The sequence below is a fragment of the Ctenopharyngodon idella genome, chromosome 2, assembly GCF_019924925.1.
Source record: "Ctenopharyngodon idella isolate HZGC_01 chromosome 2, HZGC01, whole genome shotgun sequence".
Classification (NCBI taxonomy): domain Eukaryota; kingdom Metazoa; phylum Chordata; class Actinopteri; order Cypriniformes; family Xenocyprididae; genus Ctenopharyngodon; species Ctenopharyngodon idella.
This window is the reverse complement of record NC_067221.1, coordinates 40,284,499-40,310,751: the sequence shown is the minus strand read 5'-3', so window position 1 is coordinate 40,310,751 and position 26,253 is coordinate 40,284,499. Positions and strand designations below refer to the sequence as shown.

Sequence of the window (26,253 nt, the reverse complement as noted above, 5' to 3'; positions counted from 1 at the left end):
CTAATGTTGCACATATGAAAACAGGATAATAAAACATCTCTCTCTGCCCACAGGTGGCCAAAGATGTATCTGTGCGTCTACACAATGAACTGGAGACTGTGGAAGACAAGCGTACGCGGGCTGAAGATGAAAACGAGCTGCTCAGGCAAAAGATCATCGAGGTGGAGATCTCCAAACAGGCCATGCAGAACGAGCTCGAGAGAGCCAAAGAGGTACAGTACACCAGCTCACCGTATTTGAGTTGATATTAGATTCCTGTGCACATTGCACACTTTTATTGAATTGGATAACAGAGGACAAGAAGATTTTATAAGAGGTGACTCTTTAAAAGCATATTTATGAAGTAGTGTGGCTATTGTGCAGCTTTTTATTCATGTATCAGAGAGTGGTTGTAACCGTAACAGGGATATTCTGGGTTACTTACAGCTTAATTTCTGTGTACAGCCTTTTAGTTTCTGTGTACAGCCTTTAACTACATAAAATAAATTCCTCAGTTTGTAAAAACCAGTAGGAATTGCATTTACAGTAATACTCTTATAATGAAAGCCTGAAGCAGCTCAGATTGTTTAATATCAAAAGCATCGTTTTTCGAATATCATGCATAACATTTTCCTAAAAATTACTACTACTGTATATTTCGCCCATGTGATGTGCTTATACCTCTGAATTAGTGTGATAGTTAGATATATTGGTCACACTTTGGTCCCATTATTTAATGTTAGTTAATGCATTAACTAACTTTAACACTGAGCAATACACTTGTTTCAGTATTTATTAATCTTTGTTAATGTTAATAAAAAAATTAAAAAAAGCAACTTTTCATTGTCAGCTTAGGTCCATTAAATTCCATAAAACAACTTTTGATTTTAATTATGCATTAGTAAATGTTGGAATTAACAATAACTAAGATTATCAAACACTTTAGAATAATTTTCATTGTTAGTTAAATGAAACCTAAAGTGTTACCAATATATTAATCGTTTATTTTCATTCCGGCTGACTTCCACTGTAAGTGCAGTAGACATGCTTGTTTTCATCAAATGACTAATAATTTTCTGTGGTAATTGGCAGCATTATTAGGCTTAAGTTGTAAATAACCCAGAATATTACTTCAAGGCAGCGATGACAAACCTGGAAATGACCCAGAGATTGTAAAATAGCTGTGATGGAAATCTTGCTGTATGCATCTTGAATAGTTGAATAAGGCACTGAAACCCGGATGGCCCGAAGGTTAGAATTCCTCCCACCGTTAGTGCACTGTGAGTTGCTTTGAAGTATGGATGAATACATTTAACTTTGAAGCCTGCTGTTCTGTGCATTAATGCATGAGAGGCTGTAGCGGTGCATACGGCTGCTGCTGCTGCTTCTGTAATCAGATACTGAGGAGTTATCCTGGAGTTGCTGAGGTTAATCTTAAACTAATCTGGAAAGAGTGAATCACTGGTAGGACCGTCTGTACATGTAGATGAACTGCAGTATGGAGGAGAATAACATCAATGTCTGGCCAAAGTAAAGTGCCCCTATTATGCTTTTTCGGATATTACTGTTCATGCAGTGTGTAATATAGCTGTTTGTGAATGTAAATGGTCTGCAAAGTTTCAGAGATCAATGTGCAGATAATTGGAGTTATTGTCTCCCAAAAGAAAGAACCTATTCTGAACTGTCTGAAATGAGTCGCCAGTAATTCCAGTCTTACATCCTGCTCCAACTTGCGTAGGTTTGTAATAAATTTGCATAATGCCAGCCTATGGTCTTAATTGGCTGCCTGCGAAAATTGCCTACTTTGATCTGCCCTCAAACACTGTAGTTGTAGTTGAGGACTGGGCAAGCTTGGTTTGTGTAGTTGCTGTTTTCTGCGCTGCCAAAGCTATTCCACTTTCATTCACTTCTAAAAGATGAAGACTCATGCTGGAATTGCTATGGGAGAACCAACACCTACTGTTCGTATCATTGTGTATACAAGTGCTGAGGAAGAGCTGAAATTCAGATATGGTAGTGGGTGTTTGGTTTGGTCAAAAAATCACAACATGCCGTCTGACCAATCAGAGCAGAGCAGACTCTCAGAAAGGAGGGGTTTAGAGAGGCTGAATCTTTGATCGAACTGTTTAAGACACTGTGAGAAAAGAGCTGATGCTGCAATGTATGTTATGACATTAAACTGATTTTTGCATGTAAACCTATTGTAGGAGACTCCAAAATGAAATTAGGATAACAGGGGCACTTTATAGTTCCGGTTATGGGTTGGTTTAGATCACTTACTCAAGAATGAGCAATTTTAATATTGATGCTTGACTTTCTGCCATTATTAGCATAAGTTTAGGCTGTTTGTGTTTGGTGCATTTATATAGAATTCATCTACATCTTCTGTATATCTCCTATTTTACGTCTTCAAACTGGCAAATCAAAGTCCGATTTTAGAGCCGAACAATCCACTTTATAAATATGTATCTGTGTATGCTACTCTTGTTATTTCAGTTCAAACAGCAGAGGATCACAACAGTGAATCATTGCACTGGTGTCCCAGAATCCCTTCTGATTCTCTAAGATCTGCTGCATTGTAAAACATCCCCTGGGGGGAACAGCAAATCTTCTTAAAGGGATAGTTCACCTGAAAATGAAAATTTTATTATTTACTCACCCTCATGTTGTTCCAAACAAAATATGACTTTTTTTTTTTTCATAGATGGTGACCTTTGTCAGTGTTCATTTTTGGGTGAACTGTTCCTTTAAAACAGATTATTGTATGCTGTCAGTCTTTATGGTGTAAATAAACCTGAACTTGTTTTTTTTATTTTTGCATTAATATTTATAATGTCATTTGGAAAGGTAAACACACTTGTACACACAAGGACAGATATAGTAAGCGTGAAGGAGAAAAAGAGGTAAAGCACTGAGTGTTAGCGCTGTGTGAGCTATAGTGCTTCTCTCTTGAGGTTTGCCCTAGAAAGCATCTAACTCTACTTTTTCAGCGCTCATCACACAATACCCTTCATTTTCCCATCCCTTCATTCGCCCCACGCACAACAGATGTGGATGAAATGGAGAATCATGCGGTATCTTGTACACTGCCGTGTTCAGTTAACTTAACATGCTTTTCCAGCTGATGTCTTTATTTTAAAAGAGAAGACAACCTTGTTTCAACGTTAATGGCTTTAGACATTAGAATAGTTGAAATATTAAAGTCAACATAAATCAAAACTGACTCTATTTGCTTTAATACACATTCCTGGCCTTATTGTGAACAGTTTATTGGTGCACATTATTCTTAAGAAAAAAATATGTTTGTTGACATTGTTTCTCATTGAGTATAGGAGAGAGATCGGGAGAAAGAGAGTGTGCTTTTTATAGATAATATGTAATTTAGTGGGAAAAACATGGAAATGGTTGTTGCCATTTTTATCTTATTGTTTGTTTTATCTATTTGCTTGGTCAGTGTTGTTGTGGGTTTTGGTTCTTTTGCTGTTGTATGCTGTAAGGACCTTTGAAAGAACTGAAATCATTTGGCGAAGTCATATGGATGTGTAATGCGGACAAAGCCTGCCTGGAACTAGCTGTGCGTTTAGTGGAATGTAATTGTCACGTTTGTCAGCCGGTCAGATTCAAGCATTCAACAGCCCCTAAAGAAAAGTTGTGGAGCTTTAAAACTTTTCTTTAGAAAACCATCTGGTGTTTTAAAGATCCCAAAAATTAAAACATTGCTCTGAAGATCCTGTGATTTGACAGTAAGAACGTTTTTGAATACCCTAAGAAGCATATAGCAACTCAAAAACCCCATACAATGAAAACTGGTTCTTGATCAGTGAGTTCTTTCCTAATCACCTTTATTTTTCCACCTGCACACATGACACAGGTTTGGATGGCGAGGGCTCTCGTTCACGTGCTAAACAGATTGGAATGTCGTTAAGCTGGGCAGACGGGAAGCTGTTTCTGCTCTAAGTACTGATCTGGCAGTAAAGGAGCGATTCTGCAACTAAAAATACAACATTCAGTGTCATCTGAGTTCAGTACGGTGCAACTCTAGATTCAGGATTGTTAATCTGTCTAATGAACTTGGCCTGAAAAGCACATAGATTCCTCACGTTCTGTGCATTTCGTAAACATTTTACTGTATTTATATTTTACAGAGTTTGAGGTTGGTACTGTAGATCCGTTTCTGTGAGATTTCATTTAGATTTATTCAATTATATATACAGTCAAACCAAAAATTATTCAGACATTTTTGATATATTTTTACTAGTGGGTGCAGGACACTGTAGTTCATTTATGTAAGTGAGGATAGCAAAATAAAGTGTATATATATATATATATATATATATAATTTTAGCATTTTGCTATTGAGATTTTTGGGGCAAATGTGTGAAAAATAATAATGGTCCTGGAAATGGGCTTTTTTTTCATTAAGCAAAATATAAGCAAAAACGTTTTGTTTTATTGGGACAGTGTTAAATTTAAAAGCATTTTTTAATTTAGTTTTAGTCATAGTGTTTGAACTAAAATGCCATTTAGTTTTAGTCAAATTTTAGTCATCTGATTTGTTTTAGTTTTAGTCGATTAAATATCATAAGATTTTATCTAAATCTAACAGTCAGTAAATAAGGAACAAAAATAAGAACAAATAAATATAACAGAACAAAGATGAAATAAACAGTGCTTTCAGTTTGTCAGGTAGGTCTAGCAGTAGGATTCAGGTAAGAAATACTGCCTCAGAAATTGAATAAAGTAATCAAATGTAAAATAACAGTGCATTGTCTTCCTTGTATAAACCCTTATTAAAGCTACTAAAGTTACTCAGTCAAGCAAGTACCCCAGAGTGCAGTCTGGACGATGGGGCGGGGCGACACATTGGGGCGGAGCGACACGTGTCCCAATTTCATTGGTCTGTAATACAGCAAATCTTATTGGTAGACACTTTGAGCGAGCCTGAGCATGCGCATTCCTTGATGTACGATTTTGTAAATGATTTGGTGTACACAGAAATATTAAGTGCTAGTTCTAATCATATCTTATTATCTGTTTAGTATTTTAGTTAGGATCTATTGGGTAACGTTTTATTGTACTTAAGACACAGAATAGATGAAGATTTACAAACGAACGCATGGTGACGGCACCTACGGGTACTTCAGGCTGAATAGAGCTGTTTTACATTTAGCGCTTCATTCATTTGACTTCTTCATATTTCCATATGTATTTAAATAGGTCTATGACATTGGACAAACCCGAATGCAAACGACTGATTTTACATCTTAAAGCATGACCGCTTTTTTTTTGTTTGTTTGTTTGTTTGTTTTTTAACAAAATGATTTGTTGTCCAATGCTTGCATTACTTGGTACAAAGTGCTAATAAAATGTTTAATGGCACACTCATGTTTCATTGTTTACCTGTTAATAAAATATGTGGGCCTATATATTGGTTCTCTAGGCCTATGTTATAGTTTTTAAAGGTTCCCATTTTATAGTAGGCCTAAATAAGTGGTATTAAAAATCCAATTTATTTATGAGTGAAAATAGATTCAAATTAACACTCACTGTATAGCCATATAACTATAAAGAAAAATCACATGCAGCTGTAAATCTGTGCAATAACGTGAGGACTTGAAAAATACCAAGCAGAGAAGTGATATGAACATTCATTGCTTAAATACTTGAGCACATAATTAATACTATTGGCCTCTAGATCGACATAATAACATCTGTTTTTGTAATAAAAAAAATTCAAAATACATCTTTGCATACAAAATAAATGCCTGTATTTTTTTTTCAGCATTGCAAGGTTTCCTTTGTACGCACAAAAAATATGGTCAGGGCGTGTGGGTTATTGGTAGCCTATTGTCTTATTTTTCGCCACGGTTTTGCTTTATAATGTTAAATCAAATGCACTTTCGGGTTTGTCCGATGTCTTACTGACTGAAATACAGAGAATTATCATCATTTATGTAAAATCCCATAGTTTGTGCATCCACCGATCCTAATGGAAATATGAAGAAGCCTAAATGGATTATGTAAAAATTCAGAGCCCTGCACGACATGCAGAAAATATAGTCTAGAAAATATATCTGCCTATAGAAAATATCTCTCTTTTGCAATGCCATAATTTCATGCAGTCCTAAAAGTGGCGCTGACTTATCAGCTGGATAAAATAATAAATGCAATATAGCTAAATCTCAAACAGTGTATCATTTATATCAGCAACATACTTCGTAATATCGCCCAGCCCTAAAACTGCTCAATATTAAAGCTTATAGACAATATGACTTTTTGTAAAGCTGCTTTAACATGATGTGTATTGAGTGTTATACAAACAAATTTGACTTTACTTCACTTGATGTAGTCCTGGCTCTATATAAGCTATATCGTGGCCACGAATTAAGAATTTGTTCTCCAGATTTAGAGTATATTAGACGGCAATTTTCTGCCTGAAGAACCCGGAGATGCCGTACCAAGCGTACATTACACTAACTTCATCTAACTTGATTCGTCTTAAGTTCATCAAACATTAGCCAATTGATCGTAACTGAAATCACCATGGTTAGCCCCGCCCCAGTCGTCCAGACTGCACTCTGGGGTTACTCCAGTCAGGAGCATTGAGTGATATTCTCTTTTTCTTTTGTTGTTTGAATTATAATTAAAGGGATAGTTCACCCAATAATGAAAATTCTGTCATCATTTACTCACCCTAATGTTGTTTTAAACCTGTATGAGTTTCTTTGTTCTGTTGAATGCAAAAGAAGACATTTCGAAGAACGTTGGTAACCAAACAGTTGCTGGTCCCCATTGACTTCCATAGTATGAAAACAAAAAAATATACTATGGAAGGCAGTGGGGACCAGAAACCGTTTGGTTACCAACATTCTTCAAAATACCTTTTTTTGTGTTCAACAGAAAAAAGAAATTCATACAGGGTTAAAACAACATGAGGGTGAGTAAATGATGACAGAATTTTCATTTTTGGGTGAACTGTCCCTTTAAGGACTAATGCACGGATCCAAATATGTTACTTTTACTTAAAACATAACCGACTGTTTAAATGAATAATCACTGAAACGGGCAGTTTGATATATTTTTTGTGTGTATTTGTCCTTTCAAGCGCTATAATGCATGAAAGGGAACTCAATTCAACACTCGTAAGAGAGGTGGCGGGCAGAAAACCCTCCCGAATTGAGTTCTCTTTCGCGTCTTCTTGTGCTTAAATAGTTTAAAATTGCTTTATTGTTTTCCCGGAGATTGTTACATCGCTCCACATGGTTTACAAATGTCTTGCTTTCCTTGACATCAAATGTAAAATTTATACATGTCTGTTTTTCTCATTTTCAGAGATGTTGTCATTTTTAAACATTTTATAAGACATGCAGCAATTGTATGCTATTAACCCGCCAGGTAGATCAGTACGTTACCATTCAAATCTCCCTGCCACACAGATTCATTGTGATTGAATCTCTTCCCAAATCATCCCTCCCTAACATTTTCATCTCGTACTTGTTCATTGATGAAAAGGTCAATAGATTTTCATTATAGCTTTTGTTATCACAAACTGGTTTTTATCTAGTTATCGTCTCGTTTCGTCAGTGAAAAAATGTAATTGACATTCAGCGAAAATAACACTGTGTTGGGACAAAATGTTTACATTTTATTATTTCAGTTTAAGTTAATATAGGACCCTTTCGCTGTTGTTGTCTGGAAATATTTTCTCTGTGTTATCGCTGGTGTCCAGGGCTGTTTGCTGTCGACTCTGATTCCTGCAGTGGGATTGGCACACGGACCAGCATTAATCCAACTGAGCTGCCTGTTATGAAACCTCCTGGCAGATTCCTGCCTCACAGGGGAGGAGAGGAAGTGGGAGAGAGACAGATACTCAGAGAGGGAGAGAGACAGATACTCAGAGAGGCTCTCATATGGGTTTATATCTGTCAGGCTGTGATATGGCAATGGCTTATGGAGGTTTTTGTAAACAGTTCAGTCGTTTCGTGTGCTGCAGGGTCGCTAATGACCGCATGTCATGTGTAATTCACCATACTGCACCACACGTCCAGAATGTGATCTCACACTGTAGTCCGATGTTCTGATAGATCAGCATACTATGGAAACGGTGCTTTAGCAAGCATTTTAACCTGGTTTCAGAAGGAGTCTGTTAAAGAGGCCATATTATACCCTTTTACAAAATCTTGATGTTATTTTCAGGCTCTACTAGAACAGGTTTTCATGCTTGAATGTTCAAAAAACACATTATTTGTCACATATTCTCCATTTTTGCAGCTCCTCTCTTCCCAGTCTGTCAGTGACGCTCTGTTTAGTTCCTGTCTCTATGAAGCCCCTCCTTCTGAAAAGAGCAATGTGCTCTGATTGGTCAGCTGGACCAGTGTGTTGTGATTGGTTAAGCACTTCGAGTGTGTTGGGGAAAGGTCCCGCCCCTTACCATAACTGCTAGTTTCAACATAAATTAACCAGGCCCCGCCCCTTTATTTTGCATATGCCTTGGTTGGGAATTATTTAAATAATTTTCAAATAATATTTTACAACAGATTTCTTCGAGTATCTATTGAGTAAAATAAGATCTGCAGTTAGCATTACTTGAGACGTTCTCATTTTGAACTTCTCATTGTGAATTTTAACAGTTTAATATAATAATATATTGCTATTTTTATATTGGTGCATATGATTAAATTTCATTCTTATATTCATTTAGTGGAAAACTGTGGAATACATTTCTTTAACTAGATTTATTTCAAATGCCTTGATTATTAACTAGATTTTTATGGCATTTTACTTCTATTATTTTAAATAGTATTTTAAACCTAATTTGCAATCAGAATCAATGACCACAGCAATCACTGAGATGCTCTCATATTACTTTGAATCCTCATGAATAAAAGTCAAAAAAGCACAAAAGCCCTCACACAGTGAGAAAATAACTTGCACAGTGAAAAGACTAATCATTTTTGGTATTGCATCATCATCATCATCATCAGTGTCAAAGTAGAAACTGCACACCTAATCTCATTTATAAAAACCTTTACTGTAATCCTAATGTACTGCTAATATAATATACTAATATAGATATTTATATAGATGTTTTATATAGGGTTTTTTTTTTTATTTGAGTCTAATTTGCAGTGGGGTTTTTTTGGTTGCAATTGTTTCTTCTGATTGAAAAAAAAAACAAAAAAAACGGATATATATTAAATATTCTCAAAGTGCTGGAACAAATTGAGATACATTTCTACAGATTCTCATAGCTCTAATACGTCTTCTATGGCTGATGCAGGGAGCAGATCTGAAGTAGAGGATCTCATTGACCTAGTTAGTGAATTCTCTCTGTGTGTCTCCGGCAGGGAAGAGCAGGAACGAGGGTCTGATCCTACAGTCAAGTCAAATATACTGCAGTGACACACACACACACACACACTGCCTACACAAAGCACGACCCGAGCTGAACACATTCTCAACACAGAACACCTGTAGACTTGTTTTATTTATACTCTATTTTGGTCAACTCTTTCCAGTTTTGTTTTAAAGCAGATGATTTCATCCAGATCGACTTCCATTGCATTCAATCCCATGACCTTGACGTTTCTAGCACTGTGCTTACTCTTTGAGTGTTAGACTGAAATTTAGTTAATTATTTACTGAATATTTGACTCATTCTCACTTCATCACTCAAACTTGCCACATCATAAACATTCCTGTTATGCAAAAAGCAATGGTGGCATATGTGAGTATTCGTGATCTTTTAGCAGTTGGCATGATTCTAGAGAGATGCAAGTCAAGTCAGCTTTATTTTTTATAGTGCTTTATACAATAAAGTTGTTTTAATGCAGCTTCACAGTATAGGAAAGGAACAGAATCAATGATGCAAACTTCATCAAATATGAGACAGATTCAAATTCTGCTGTAAAGCAGCTGTAAGAAGATAATATTCTCATTATTCAGCTCAATTCAGTTCAGATGCATTAAACAGTGTCATGGTGAGGACCATCAAAAGCCTTTAAGAAGCAAGTGTATGTGTGTTTTCATGGTGGATGAGTGTGTAATATGTAAAGTGTCATTTATTTTGCTGTCCTTATTTCTGTGTTTATATTTGAAGGAGATAAGCTCTTATAATCTTCGCTGCTTTGCTTAGAGGTAAAAACAAAACAAGATGTAGGCTAAATGGATTAGAGCTCTGTGAGCATATTTAATCCAATCGACACAAATAATAGTGTGCTCAATAGCACTATTCCAATATTTCGGTTTAGTTTTGTCTTCAACATGTGAATTGGAGGTTGTTTCTTCTGCGTAACAGAGTCTTTCCTTATAAAACACTAGCACTACCACAGTACAGTATGATATCAGATGATGTTTTTTTAATATAAAAATGGTACTAAATGATTACTGTTTTCATGGTATTGAAATACTTCTAAGAATACTTCTAAATACTCCTAAGAATAGCATTGTAGTTAATCTCACATTTTGCCATTTTTTTAAACACCTTTACAAAAATGTACCTATACTATTAATATAAAAATAAACTTATAAATAGTGCTGCCCCTTAATGAATGGTATTCAACGAAAAGAGGCTTAGTCGACCAAATTTTGTTTAGTCGGTTAGTCACAGAAAAAATAACTTTGCGGGAAATGGTGAAGTCATGCATTACATGATGGACAGATGCTTAATTTACATATAATTGCTTATTATTACGGTTTAGTATTTCTCTGTAATGTAGAACGATGTTACAATATTTTTCTTTCTCAGCCCTAAAACTGAAACCATTTTCACTCCCCAAGTATATATTTAAGTAATTAAATTAATATCATAAACGTCCGACTAGTCCACTAATGGCTTAAATGAAAAAAATCTTTAGATGGGGGAAGCCCTACTTATAAATATAAAACGAGTTTTAGTTTTTTTAACTCACATTGTGGTAATATGGTGTTCTTTAAAAATATCTTACAGTAACATTTAAGTATCATGATATTTTTTGGTATTCATTTGGTATTTTTGCTTGGCTAGAAATGTTTGCATTCACATACTTTTTATAGGAGGCATAAATCAATAATACATGTCCAGAAACCATGTTAATATGGTACTTTGGTAAATTCCACTGCTAGAGGTCGCTTATTCAAAACAAAGGCATAGCTTGATGATAGGAGGTGCTGTCTTCACGTCTAAGAATCCGACGGGACTCTGGCAGAAATCATATTTATGGATAAGCTAATGTATTAAAGACTTATTAACATTACTGTAGTAGGCTGAAAGCCGGTGGAGCGGAACGAGGCCGCTGGAGCAATTGCTAATGAGAGACGAGCGCGACACACAGCTTGAGAGCAGCGGATATTTTATTATGCCGAGCGCTTCTGCTTCTTCTGGTCATGCATATGTGGGGTAACACAGCACTGTTTATCATATTAGATACATTTGAATGTTGTAAGCTATAATGCTACTCTGCGATTGCTCGGTGGCTACTATGAGACCCTTGTTGCACAAAGTCAATCAAATCGCGGTAAATCAAGAAAACAAGATTTAAACAATAAGACTTACTGTGTTGAGCTATATAACAATGATTAGATTTCTGTTGATGAATGTATCCAAACAGTTGCTCACCTGTCTAATAAAACTTTAATATATTAAGCGTCTTTGGTGTTTCCATGGTTTCTACAAAATAAAACCGGAAACCGAGGGTAACGCGGGTATGATGTCATTGATAGGCGACGCACGGACATGGTTCTTGTCCTGGTTAAAATTGCTTATTTGTCTGGATTTAAACATTCTTGGAAACATTTTGGTATGTAAGTACACAAGTCAACAATATATATAACATTGTTCTAGTGGTTTTTGGATATTTTAATCTAAAAATCTTACATATTGTGCCTTTAATGGTCTGTAAAGAAAGCATGCACCCCTAATTGGAACAAAGGTCCAGAGTTAATTTTAAATTCTCAAAGTCAGATTGTATTGAAAGTTCACAATAATTTCATTCACGATCAATGAACGAGTGTCCCAGTTTGGCAAAATGGCTTTGGCACTGAGTGTGAAGAGGGTAAAAAACAAAAATACACAACGCAGCTAATCTTCAAAGCACTGTGCTACGTATCAAAGCATTGCTGTGGGCCGTTAATTAAATTCTGTCTGTAATTCAAAGAAACGTTGCAGGTTCTGTTCTGATGTTAGCACCTAGCTTTAGCACTTTCTAAAAATAAAGCGAAGTGTGCACTCGTTTTCCGGCACAGAGGTTATATTGAGAGTGTGTGACGGTTCTTTGGCGAGAGATACGGTGTGTGAGACTGACTCTCAGCACTCTTCATCTCTTTCTCTGACTGTGTTTGGAATGCAATTCTAGAGTACTGCATACTACACACTATATACTGTATACTGCCTACTATTTTTTAAAAAGCTTGTGAAATAGTATATGCTACATTGTTGACACATGACCAGTATTTTGCATGTTTAATTCAACTAGTGACTTTGCTTTTTTCATTGTGTTGAAAGGATTGCATTTTATTTAAATCTAAATTCTTAAAAAAAAAAAAACATGTTTTCATTATGTTGCAGATTTGACATTAGCATGTCCTTTTACAGCATTATAAATCACTTGTTTTTTGCCTTTTTAAATTGTATCATATTTAATACGTGATATTCTAAGGCCTCTAAATGATCAAAACTTTGCTGAAAAACATGTTGTACACAATTCCTTCTGTCGTCTGATTGATAGTTTACACTTTTATAGCAAATAAAAGGCATTTTAGTATTAATGTAAAAACATCCACCTTCAGCTTGTGGTTCACGTGTCTTTTTGCTGTGTTTTTATAAAGTAATCATAAAAATACCTTTTATATTATATTTCAAGATGAACACTTACTGGACTGAAGCAACTTAGGTTTACTTGATTATCCATTCATCATTTCTTAGAAAAATCATGTTAAAATGAGTATCAAATATGATCATCGGGTTTTTGAGGGAGGTTTATTTGTTCATCTCTCAATCATCATTGTATTGCATTGCATTATATGTTTTAAAACTACAGAGCTTTGATCATAAAGCTAAGTATTAAAATATATTCTAAGACATATTATTGAGAAATACAGAGTTTTATATTTATATGCATTTCATTGATTTACAAGCTATCACAATTTCATCGTACTTTTTGCACACTGCACACAAATTGTACAATTAGTTTAGTAGTAAGCCATTTGAAATGTAGCCTTTCTTCATTTCTTTTTTTCTTGCATCCTTTTCTTCGTTTATTGTGTTCTCTCTTTTCAGCTGTGAGTGAAGCAGTTTGAAACTAGTGAGATTAAAGTCAGTGGGAAAAGCAGTGCTGAGACGACGTAATGCTGTAAACATTATTACAAAGCCCTGCCCTTCCTCCCCTGAGTGGACAAAACTACTTCATAGTATCTGGCACTGAGAGAAACAGTCTGACTCAGTCTGAGGGCAGCTTGGGAAAAAGAACATCACTGTGAGAATGAGAGCGAGAAGCACACAATTGTTTGAGATTTTAGCAGTTGGTTTTAGCCTGGTCACACAGTGACACACAGACTGATGTTCTACAGGTCCAGATAGTCTGTGTGTATCTGAAACCATGTGTTCTCATTTAAGAGATCAGTTTGCTTAAAAGCACTAGAAGTAGCATTTTTAATGCTGAGTTTATTTATGCAGTAGACACGCTATACTTGGCATAAAACATGTTGAAAATGCACTTAGGTCTGTTAAAGGATTAGTTCAGAATTCAAATTTCCTGATAATTTCCTCACCCCCATGTCATCCAAGATGTTTATGTCTGTCTTTTTTCAGTCGAAAAGAAATTAAGTTTTTTAAGGAAAACATTCCAGGATTTTTCTCCATATAGTGGACTTCACTGGGGTTCAACGGGTTGAAGGTCCAAATGTCAGTTTCAGTGCAGCTTCAAAGAGCTCTACATGATCCCAGACGAGGAATAAGGGTCTTATCTAGCAAAATGATCAGTCATTTTCTGAAAAAAAAATAAAATAAAAATGAAATACTTTTTAACCACAAATGCTCGTCTTGCACTGCTTTGCGATGCTCCACGCATTACGTAATCATGTTGGAAAGGTCACTCGTGACTTAGGCGGAAGCACCGATCCAGTGTTTACAAAGCGAACGTGCAAAGACTAAGTCAAATGGCCTTTACAAAAAAAGGTAAAACAAAGATGTCGGACGATTTTGAAGTTGGAGGAGAAATAAGATGGAGTTTTTCACCCTACCGTGGTACTTCCGCCTACGTCATGCGTGACCTTTCCAACGTGATTACGTAATGCGTGGCGCATCGCAGAGCAGTGCAAGATGAGCATTTGTGGTTAAAAAGTATATAATTTTTATGTTTTTTAGAAAATGACCAATTGTTTCGCTAGATAAGACTCTTATTCCTCGTCTGGGATCGTGTAGAGCTCTTTGAAGCTGCACTGAAACTGACATTTGAACCTTCAACCCGTTGAACCCCAGTGAAGTCCACTATATGGAGAAAAATCCTGGAATGTTTTCCTCAAAAACCTTCATTTCTTTTCGAATGAAGAAAGAAAGACATCAACATCTTGGATGACATGGGGGTGAGGAAATTATCAGGAAATTTGAATTCTGAAGTGAACTAATCCTTTAATCAACACAATCTTGTATATGTGTGCATGATACACACACACACACACACACACACACACACACACACACACACACACACCCACAAACACAAGACTGTCTGATGACAAAAAAATCTTCTGATGCATATTATAGTTTATCAGCTTAATTTTATAACACTGTTATATTAGCACATATCATCTATTTTACAGCGGCTTTGAATGTAGCTCATCCTGTCAGATTTTCGAGCCAGAACTCTCTGGTATTGAATCAGTCTTTGCTCTCAGCTGATTACAGGCACCTGCTCCCTGCCACAAAAATAAGATGAAGGTAAAACAACAACAGATCTTTTTCCCTTGAGATGTCCAGTTAAGCTTTGCATTGTCACTCTGTGGGCTGGTTAGAGGGCTGCCATCTGGCCTAATAGATGAGTAGGCGTAATGAACAGGATGGTGTCCACCTGGACCACTAAGGTTTAGTCATCCTGAACAGGTCCTTCGTCTTGACAGTGTTATTAAGTACATTGGGGTTAAGGGAATGCAGGTTGTGTTAAGTAGTGTCCTATTGCTCACACTTGGCGATCTGAGCAAGCAAGCTTATTTAATAAAGTATGCATACTCGTCATTTCAAGACTACACTCTTAAAGATAGAATGTTTACATTTCTCAAAATTGAAATTATATATGTGTATATATTAATATATAGCAATTAAATTTGCATATCAGTTTTATATGTTATAAAATTTATATATATTACTGTATATGCTCTGGTTAGTTGCTAGCATCATGTTTGCATGTATAAACAGTTCGTGTTTACTGTAGAAAATATAAGCAGCCTTTTTTTTTTTTTTTTTTTTTTAAAGATGGTAGCCTTGAAACGACAAGCATGCATACTTTATTAAATAACTGTATTAAATTCATCTGTGTGAAATTTTTTTTAAATTCAAACAGCTAAACAGATTTCCAGAAGCGGGCCTTTGTTAAGGCATTAGCTGAGGAGGCACAGAGGTAATCTCACCAGCTGCCCAGTGTCAGCAGCCACACAGACAGCTTTGACTGCATGCTCCGCCCCCCTATTAACGGCTCACAATAGGGAACCCACTGACCTAGCGAGACGAGAGGAATTGTCTTTGAGTGCAAAGACAGGCCTCTCATTAACCAGCTGGACGCATACAAATCCCCACTCACACACACACACAAACACACAATCAAATTCCCAACTCTCCGGAGACCACTGCATCCCTTTAGCCAAATGAGAGAGCTCCCATTGTGTTTCCTGCTCACTGTAGTGATGGAGAAGGCCTGCGTATGTGTCTAGAAACCCTCTGGGAGTGTGTGCACGCCCCGTGTGGGGATGGTAATACACACAGAGTCCTTTGACTTTTCCCGACAGAATCCCAGACGGAGATTAGTGGCTTAGAGGATTCTCCTGGTCTCCTGACAACAGTGGACACGTCTTATCATCATACACATAACGCTAATGGAATCAGACCAGTTACTGAGAATTCATAAGCTGTGGTTGGAATGGAATACTTGCATACTGTTGAGTGTATACTAGATACTGCGCACTACAGTTTTTGAAAATGTATAGATATAGAATATATTTCTATACATTTATAAAAATTAAAAAAAAAATTATATTTTTCATTATATCTAAAAATTTACATTTAAATTAAACATGCATACCATCATTGTCGAAAACTTGTATCTTCAAAAATGCTACTTTTCAGGAAATGGAAAAAAAACACTGTATTTTTTAAATAATTAAACACTGTGTTGACAACGTTGATATTGTGGCTTTATATATGGTCGAGGCATTTGCATATGTCATTACATTATTACCATTTTACCAAAAATCAAGCTCAAATGGAGTTGGAGCAAATGTCGGGAACATGTGTTTTGTCCATCATTTGAACGGCTGCATCTGAGGCAGTAAGTGCATCATATTACGTTTTCATCAACTTACAGTTTATAAAGTTTACTGTAGCTACTGTATGTGGGCTCTCAGTCTTTTTTTCCTGTCATTTGGCCAAAATCTACAGGTTATAAAGTTTACTGTAGCTATGTGGGTGCTCAGATTTTCTGTCTTTTGGCCAAAATCTCATGTTATTAAAGACAAAGTGGCTATTTAAGACGGTATTGGCTATGACTCAATGACAAATGCTAGACTAAGACACTCTCTTCCTCTCCTTAAATACATAAAACTTTAGCCTGTATATATCGGTCAATGACGTGACGGGTCTTTTTTTTTTTTTTTTTGTCCAAAGGCCTTAATAATAATAAAACACCAAGATATGACATACAAAGGTATGTAAGGTAGTACAGCTAGATCTCTTTTATTAAATCCAAAAGGTTTTAATTATATTTTGCTATATAAAGGTATTTTAAAGATTTTGAAAAGGTCATTCGGTTTAACCGTCCAAAGGCCAATACAGCCATTTCATTTGTGATTAAAATATCTTAAAATGTAATAAATGCATATATTTTTTTATTCTGGCATGATTTTATAACTTCATATATCAACATAGTGCAAAATGGTATTAAAATTGTGTAGAAGTCGTTGCTTTGTTATGAGAAAGAATATCCGGAAAAATGAATTTCATTGATGTCATTCGGAGTAACCAATATAAAGGGACCATTTTGGTTCAAGTCATGTTGTCAATATCATGTGACAGGATGTGACATCATTCAGACACCTGCAAAGGACCACACGGTCATGAAGCAAAGTAACTAACTCTCTCTTAACTATATGAAAAAATCATGTTTTCACTTGCTCATACGCATGTCCTGAAACATCAGGTCATTCGGTACAACCGCTAGAAAACATGGAAAATGATTTAATATTTTAAAAACTTGTACTAAATATAAAATGTTTGATTGTCCTTTTGCTTGCGAGCTAGCAAGCTAACTAGCTAGCTAGCTAGATATCAGCCTGTTAGCATTTTTTGAAAATATCGTTATTCGGTATAACCAAAAGTGTCATTCGGTAGAACCGAAATTTTGGTTAAATCGAATGACTTTTTTGGTATCAAATTTTGTCCATCTTGTAAAAAATGACAAAAGCAGTGTTAATTGATTATAAAAACCACATAATCTCATTGTTAACACTTAATACAACTTTACAAAATTAATTATATCTACATTATATTATATTTTACACTTTTAAAAACCTTATTCGTCAATGACTCATATACAGCGTTTCTTGAGTAAAGAAAACCCTGTAGTTAACCAGTACTTTATTTACCATTGCATTGCAAACAAGCAGAGACGGAGTGTGTGCGGCACTTCATTCACGATAGAGGCGGGTGATGTTATGAGGTTTGACTGACAGTCTAAGGATCCAATGGAGTTACAGGGTTTAGTCACAAGTTCTTTGTAACACTTTTCATTGTTTAAATATTTGCAAAACCCAGAGACAGATGTAAAGGGTGACCAATATATTAATGATTTATGAAAAAAATTAAAATGACAAAATATGGAGATACAGTGACCATATGTATAAATAATATTGTTAGATTTTTTATATATATATTTATAATGGCGTATATCATTTTGAACATGAATATGATTAATTTAATTTTGTGTAAAATGTCATTATGTGATTGGGCTGCTAAAAGTTAAGAATGAGATGAAGATTGTAGTTGATATCACCTTTAGTTCATTCATCGCACTATAGAAGGTCACGTTAAATGCATTGCATTGTGGGATACAATATCTCACACAATGTGAACTGGTTGTATTTTAGGTCATGCATACAGAAAAAGTGCATACTGCATTTCTAAGCATCCTACAATATGCAGTTCCAAACAAATCTTGTTTTACACTGAAGCTGTTTTTTTAATTGTTATTGATCACTTTCTGAACCCTGAGTGAATCTTGAGTAGTCAGAACAGTACAGCTAGATGCTAATGCTAACATGCAGTCACAAAACATGGATGATATTTTGTTTGCATGTTAGCATTAGCATCTAGCTTTAAAAATCCACCAGAAACACCATCCATGCATGCTTTAGCATTCATGAATTATGAATTAGGACACACTGATCTGCTTTATGATAAAGAGAATGCAAACTGTGATGCAGTCATGTTTTTTTACATTGCATTGCCTTTGAGTGTTTCTCACAGTGTAAATCACTTTGCTCTTTAGCTTTGAATATGCTAACAGTCAAATGAAAGGGTTTAGCATATCTTAACCCTCTGGCTTCACATTAGTCAAGTTTAACTGTTCCCACACATCAACCATATCACTAAACACATCCATTATACTACCACAGCTAGAGGCTACATGTGACTTGAGTAAATGCTCACAGCAAAACTCCCATAGAAAGAAATGTAACTGCCAAAAATGAACTTGCCTCTGTTTGTGCTGTTATATCGTGAGCACGACATGTAGCATAAATTGAAAGATTTTAGAGAAAATTTGGCAATCTGTTTTTGCCGATCTTCCTCTGATGTCAGTATCGCTCTTGTTTCTGTCTTTTCCATCATGCTGTTCTGACTCATCGAGTTCAATCAGAGCGAGCGTGAATAACAGAGCGTGACTGTTTCATTAGTGTTTTGTGGGAGAATCACTGCAGTGTCAGTGTAAGTACACACACTTTCACAACACCTCACTGGCCCAGTGCTGTTTTGATGGATGAAGGTGTTTATAAGACAGAAACACACACTCTGATCTGAGACTGTGTTTGTTTGTGGGGTTGAGTTTTAAAGGATTAGTTCACTTCAGAATTAAAATTTCCTGATAATTTACTCACCCCTATGTCATCCAAGATGTTTCTTTCTTCAGTCGAAAAGAAATTAAGGTTTTTGAGGAAAACATTCCAGGATTTTTCTCCATATAGTGGACTTCACTGGGGTTCAACGGGTTTAAGGTCCAAATGTCAGTTTCAGTGCAGCTTCAAAGGGCTCTACATGATCCCAGACGAGGAATAAGAGTCTTATCTAGCGAAAACATTGGTCATTTTCTAAAAAAAAAAAAAAAAAAAAAAAAAAAAAATCTATACTTTTTAACCACAAATGCTCGTCTTGCACTGCTCTGCGATGCGCCACGCATTACGTATTCACGTTGGAAAGGTCACGCGTGACGTAGGTGGAAGTACCGCGCTAGGGCGAAAAAGTCTCATTTTTTCCTCCAACTTCAAAATCGTCCAACATCTTTGTTTTACCTTTTTTTTGTAAAGGCTGTTTGACTTAGTCTTTGCACGTTCGCTTTGTAGACGCTGGATCTGTACTTCCGCCTACTTCACTTGTGACATTTCCAACGTGATTACATAATGCGTAGCGCATTGCAGAGCAGTGCAAGACGGGTATTCATGGTTAAAAAGTATATAAATTTTTTTTTTTTTTTTTAGAAAATGACTGATCGTTTCTCTAGATAAGACTCTTATTCCTCATCTGGGATCATGTAGAGCTCTTTGAAGCTGCACTGAAACTGACATTTGGACCTTCAACCCGTTGAACCCCAGTGAAGTCCACTATATGGAGAAAAATCCTGGAATGTTTTTCTCAAAAACCTTAATTTCTTTTCGACTGAAGAAAGAAACATCTTGGATGACATGGGCGTGAGTGAATTATCAAGAAATTTTAATTCTGAAGTGAACTAATCCTTTAAGAACAGAGCTGTTGTCTCAGTCAGAATATTGCAAATAAAGTTCAGAGAGCATGTACATAAACTAGTGTTAATTTTGATAACAAAGTCTGTAAGGAAAAATGTTTCACCTGGAAGCATGCTTTTTTTTCCATTATTGAACTCCCAGTTTCACTCTGAAATATGTCAGATTACAGATTGCGAATGCCGTTTCATGTTGACTAGACACTCTGTGTTGTTGTAAATGTCGTTGTCCTGTTGTTCACTTCTGATGTGTCCAGGAGACAGTGGTTAATCAGGCCGCTGTCATGGGAACGCAGACAGTAGCTGTAAACAAACGTCTCCATCTGTCTTTGCGACAAAGCCCTTGAGAGACGTTCCATCGTATTTTTGCTTTTCTAGTCCTTCACAAGCCTTTAACAGAGAGTGAGACATCGAACAGCACTGAGAGTGACCTTGTAGCATTATTAAAAAATGTGTTTGCACATGCTTGCCATCTTTAGATCCCAAGGTTACATGAAATGTGAGGCAGGATGATAAATATTTACCCTCCATTAGAGACCCAAGCATTCATTAATGTTCATTGACATAGAACTAACAGCTTTATCATGAAATAGGAACCAGGAAACATCTCTGTAGTTGCTAATGTTCAACTAACCGCAAGGACAGTTAGTAAAGAGAGGTTTTAGGCTACAGAGACGTGCTTATTAACCAGTGAGTCTCACACACACACACCAAAGCTCTGATCCAAAACCTATTGCTAATGGAGCATCCTAACAGCCAACACAAATATTGACTAAAATATTGCATTTTAATTAGAACTTTTAGTGATTCTTTTCAGAGAAATTTGTATGTTTATAATCAACATTTTCCTCTACTCTGTTGCCATCCATGGTATTTTAATCCGATCCTCACAGCAAGGCCGTAACCATGTCTTGGACTTGGGGGGGGGACCAAAGTTTTTTCTATTTAAAGAAAATTAAATAATTAAAGGATTAAAATTGATTTATTGGAATAAGTAAGAAATAAGAATGGTAAAAGAAGTTCTAGGTCTAATTATAGCCCATATAGTTGTGAAGTAATCAATTTAAACTCTTTGCAAATAATATTTTATTTAAAAATATGCACACATTCACTCTTGTTTGCATGTCTAATATGTCAAAAAATTAAAAAACAAATTTTTTTTTTTGTCTCGTCACCTTCAGTTATGAATGACATCATTTAAATAATTGCATATTTCATACAAAATGGCAAAATTAGATTAAAAAAGTTGAGTAGTTTACATCACAGTATGTTACTGTGGGTTGTTAAATGTATCCATAAAATATTAAAAGTTTAGCTACTTATATCTTACCACACACACACACTTTCACTGTAAACACTAAAAGTGATGCGTTGGAATTCACACTCATCTTCAGTGAATAGTAAGCCCCGCCTTCTTTGATCTGATTGGCCATCATTTTGACCTTGACGAGCGCTGTTAGAGCGCTGAGGCAGACCAGCCTAAAAATGTACACTTTTAAACTGCCTGCCATCCTAACAACAAACAGAGCAGTGTGTAATGGACAGCAGCATTAAGAAATATCAAATATTGGGGGGGACAATTTGGCTATTTCCAATTATTGGGGCGGACTTGTCCCCCTCAATGCCTATGGTGGTTACGGCCCTGCCTCACAGTATTTTTTGTTAGTGGAGTGCAGTAAAGCACAGGTATCAGATTCAGAACAAATCCAAAGATGGTAAGGGCTTGTGTACGGTTGTGTTGTGTCATTTGTCAGGCAGCAGATGTCCCGTGTTTCTCCAGGGATGTATGTGTTTGTGACTTTGGGTCGACCTCAGTTGTATCTCCGCTCAGTCACAGCGCCGGACTGCAGAGTCAGTCACTCTGATCAGCACTAGATATTAGATATCAGTCAACCTTGATTAGACTCAGTTCAGTCCATCCTGTATTTCTGCAGGCTGTATATAGAGAGAGTTGTGCATATATGCTATATACTGGCAAGGTGTATCTAATAAAGTAGCCAGTGAGTGTATATATATTAATGGGGAAATGCACAGCATATTAAAAAAAAAAAAGAAAGAAAATTCATCCTGCTGCTTTGAGTGGCAAATTCTTCTTTTGTGCATATTCAATAACCGGTGTATTGAAGTGTTTTTCTAGTGTTGAATATAGAATGGCTGAATGTGTTCTGCTTCCTTCACAAAGACCTCCTGGTGGAGGCGGCAGATGGAGACGAACCTCATCCCGAGTTTTCAGAACACTGATCCTGGACCTGTAGATGCAACTTCAGCCTTTCTAAACCAATTGACACGTTCTGATCTGGGATTACGGGCCGTTTTTAGGGAGAGAGAATAACCTCTATCTAGAGACAGATGATTGAAGCTTTGTGCTCATGATGAATAGAGTGAGTGTGTTACTGTGTTTCTGTTGTGTGTCATTTCATCCTTCTGAAATGTTTTAACACAACTAAAGTCCTTCAAAAACACATTCTAGTCTCTGTTCACCATCATAGGAATGATCAAACATTTTAAATGGAAGGAAAAACACTTTTGAGCATTTGTGTGGGTGTGACTATAGGTTCAAATATTCTTTGTAAAGCTACTTTGGAACAGTATTGCTTGTGAAAAGTGCTATACAAATGCATTTAATTAAATTGATACTATTAAAAATGCCTATTCAGACCAAAAGTGAAACAAAAAGACAACTAGAATTGATGACGAATCATCCATCAACTATGGAAGCTTGTTTCCACCACTGAATAAAAATCAAAAAAGGTAATTGCGATTTATCTCACAATTCTGACTATTTTTTTCTCACAATTGCAAGCTTATATCTTGCAATTCTGACTTTTTTTCTCAGAATTGTGTGATATAAAGTCACAATTGCGAGTTATAAAGTCAGAATTGCAAAATATAAACTCGCAATTGTGAGTTATAGTCAGAATTGTGAGATATAAACTTGCAATTGCGCGTTATAAAGTCAGTATTACGTGATATAAAGTTGCAGTTGCATGTTATAAAGTCAGAATTTCGAGATATAAACTAGGAATTGTGAGTTATAAGCTATAAACTCAATTCTGAGAAAAAAGTCAGTATTATTTTCTTCAGAATTACACTTTATAACTCGCAATTACGAGTTTATATCTCACAATTCTGAGAAAAGATGTCAGAATTGCGAGATTTAAATTGCAATTGCAAGAAAAACAGTCAGAATTGCTAGTTTATATCTCGCAATTCAGACTTTATTTCTCACAATCGTGGGTTTATATCACGCAATTCTGAGAAAAAATACCAGAATTGTGACATGAAAAGTCGCAGTTGTGAGAAAAAGGTAACACTTTATTTTAGGGTCTTTTAACTAATTGCTTATTAGCATGCATATTAGTAGAATATTGGCTATTTATTAGTACTTATTAAGCACATATTAATGCCTTATTCTCCATGACCTTATTCTACATTCTTAATCCTACCCAATACCTAAACTTAACTAACTTACTAACTATTAATAAGCAGTAAATTAGGAGTTTATTGAGGGAAAAGTTGTAGTTAATAGTTTATATGTGTTCCCTATACTAAAGTGTTACCATCAACGAAAAGTGCATTGAATATTCAGCAAAAAAACTATTTTACTCCAGTGCAGTGGTTAGTGCTGTTCTATCTTTTATTCAAAATCTTGCAAAAAAAAAATGCAGATCTGCTGATTTATACTCTAAATACCTTAAAAATAAGATTTTCCACTGGTACACTACCTTTAAAGGATTAGTTCACTTTGAAATGAAAATGATCCCAAGCTTTACTCACCCTCAAGCCATCCTAGGTGTATATGACTTTCTTCTTTCTGATGAACATAATTGCAGAAATATTAATAAATATCCTGATGCATCCGAGCTTTATAATGGCAGTGATTAGGGTTCAATGAGTATGAGCTGAACGAAGTGCTTCCATCCACATCCATCCATCCATCATAAATATGTGCTCCACACGGCTCCGGAGTGTTAATAAAGGCCTTCTGAAGCGAAATGATGCGTTTGTGTAAAATAAATATCCATATTTAACAAGTTATGAAGTCAAATATCGAGCTTCCGCCAGACCGCCTTCCATATACAAGTTACGAAGAAAGTGTAAACTGGCGTCGCGTCAATTACACTTTTTCCGTAAGTTGAATAGGTAAGGCGCATGACGTAGTGTCAGCTTTGTGAACTGCAAGAGGTTTACACTTTCTGCATATGTTGAATATGGAAGGTGGTCTGGCGGAAGCTTGATATTTGACTTCATAACTTTTTTTAAATATGGATATTTTTTTACACAAACGCATCGCTTCGCTTCAGAAGGCCTTTATTAACCCCCCGGAGCCGTGTGGAGTACACGTTTATGATGGATGGATGTAGATGGAAGCACTTTGTTCAGCTGATACTCGTTGATCCTGTTCACTGCCATTATAAAGCCCGGATGCTTCAGGATATTTATTAATATTTCTCCGATTGTCTTCGTCAGAAACAAGAAAGTCATATACACCTAGGATGGCTTGAGGGTGAGTAAAGCTTGGGCTAATTTTCATTTCAAAGTGAACTAATCCTTTAAGTCATGTCTATTTGGGTAGAATACGAAATCATTCATATGTATAAGCTGTTGTAGTGACTGTTTCAGGAAACTGAGGCAGGAGGCGTCAGTAGCTCTCTGTCTGTGGATGTAGGCCGGATGGGGTGGAATTGGAGGATGGGTGGTGATCTGATTTGGGACAAGGCCAGACAGCAGGATTAGTGGACTGTAGATAGACTGTGATTATCTAAGCCTGAACGCACCACTGTTGTGAGCACTATCTGCCATGTAACTTGCCTCTTCCTGATATTCTGTCCTTGTACTAGTGAACATTTTTTCTTTTCACAGGAAAATAATATTTGTATTGCTCAGAGGTTGCTCTTTACATACTCTACTGTTCAATAGTTTGGAGTCGGTTTGATTTTTAGAATATTTTTAAGTCTCTTATGCTCACCGAGGCGGCATTTTTTGGATCAAAAATACAAACAGTAATAATGCATCATTACTCCAGTCTTCAGTGTCACATGATCTTTCAGAAATCATTCTAATATGATGATTTGCTGCTCAAGAAACATGTTGAAAAAACAGTTGTGCTGCTTCATATTTATGTGAAAATCATGATAGTTTTTTTTCAGGATTTTTTTGATCAATTTAATGCATCCTTGTTGAATAAAAGTTTTGATTTCTTTAAAAAAATCAAACTTTTGAACAGTATTATATAAGGAGGACACTTATTATACACTTAATTATCAATCTTTGTTTCTTAAATTTCTCAGGAGGAATAATAATAAGCACACATTAATCATTTGCTATAAACGTAATGTGAATAGCAGCTCAGATAATTTGATCTTGGGGAAATGTGATGAGAAATGTCCATATTGACTTAATTACAAATGCAGGAGACTTCAGTAAAAATCTTCATTTGTTCTCCATAAAATTTTATTACTAAAGGAGAAACAATTGAGATATTATTTGTCAGTTAGCACCGTATTGCATCTCAGAGCGTATGCTGTACTTCAGCAGCAAGCGTTCACTTTAGGTTTTTGCCAGCTTTTTTTTTTAATCAGGCATTGTCACTAAGCTACACCCGTTACATTACATAAGTCTTTACAAAACACATGCACACAGGCTGCAGAGTACAGGCGTGTTGTAATGCCTTTCCAATTAGATAATCGTACAAATATAAGAAAAACAAAGAACTGAGGATGAGTGAAGAAATGTTGGCTTATCTGTTATAAAAGAGACCTTTGTGTTATATGTTTAATTAGAGCTGTTTGCTAAGGTAAGCATCACTATGACTTTTGCTTGTGCTTAGTGTTTGTGATCTGATCAAACTTCTAACACTATGTATTAAAGAGGACCTATAATACCCCTTTTCAAGGATGTAATATAAGTCTCTAGTGTCCCCAGAATGTGTCTGTGAAGTTTCAGCTCAAAATACCCCACAGATCATTTATTATAGCTTGTCAAATTTGTTCCTATTTGGGTGTGAGCAAAAACACGCTGTTTTTGTGTGTGTCCCTTTAAATGCAAATGAGCTGCTGCTCCCGGCCCCCTTTCCAGAAGA

At 35.9% G+C, this 26,253-nt stretch overlaps 1 protein-coding gene across 6 annotated transcripts in view; it reads left to right on the top strand.

Moving 5' to 3' along the window:
- LOC127499482 (microtubule cross-linking factor 1) overlaps window positions 1–26,253 on the top strand; it is a 71,374-nt gene that overhangs the window by 6,639 nt on the left and 38,482 nt on the right. For all 6 annotated transcript variants that reach the window (XR_007926134.1, XR_007926135.1, XR_007926131.1 and 3 more), the window contains exon 3: window positions 54–212. Coding sequence is in view for 2 of the 6 variants with exons in the window: in XM_051869837.1 (XP_051725797.1) it covers window positions 54–212 (159 nt within the window). In the remaining 4 variants the exon portion in view is untranslated. The remainder of the gene's footprint in view (window positions 1–53; window positions 213–26,253) is intronic.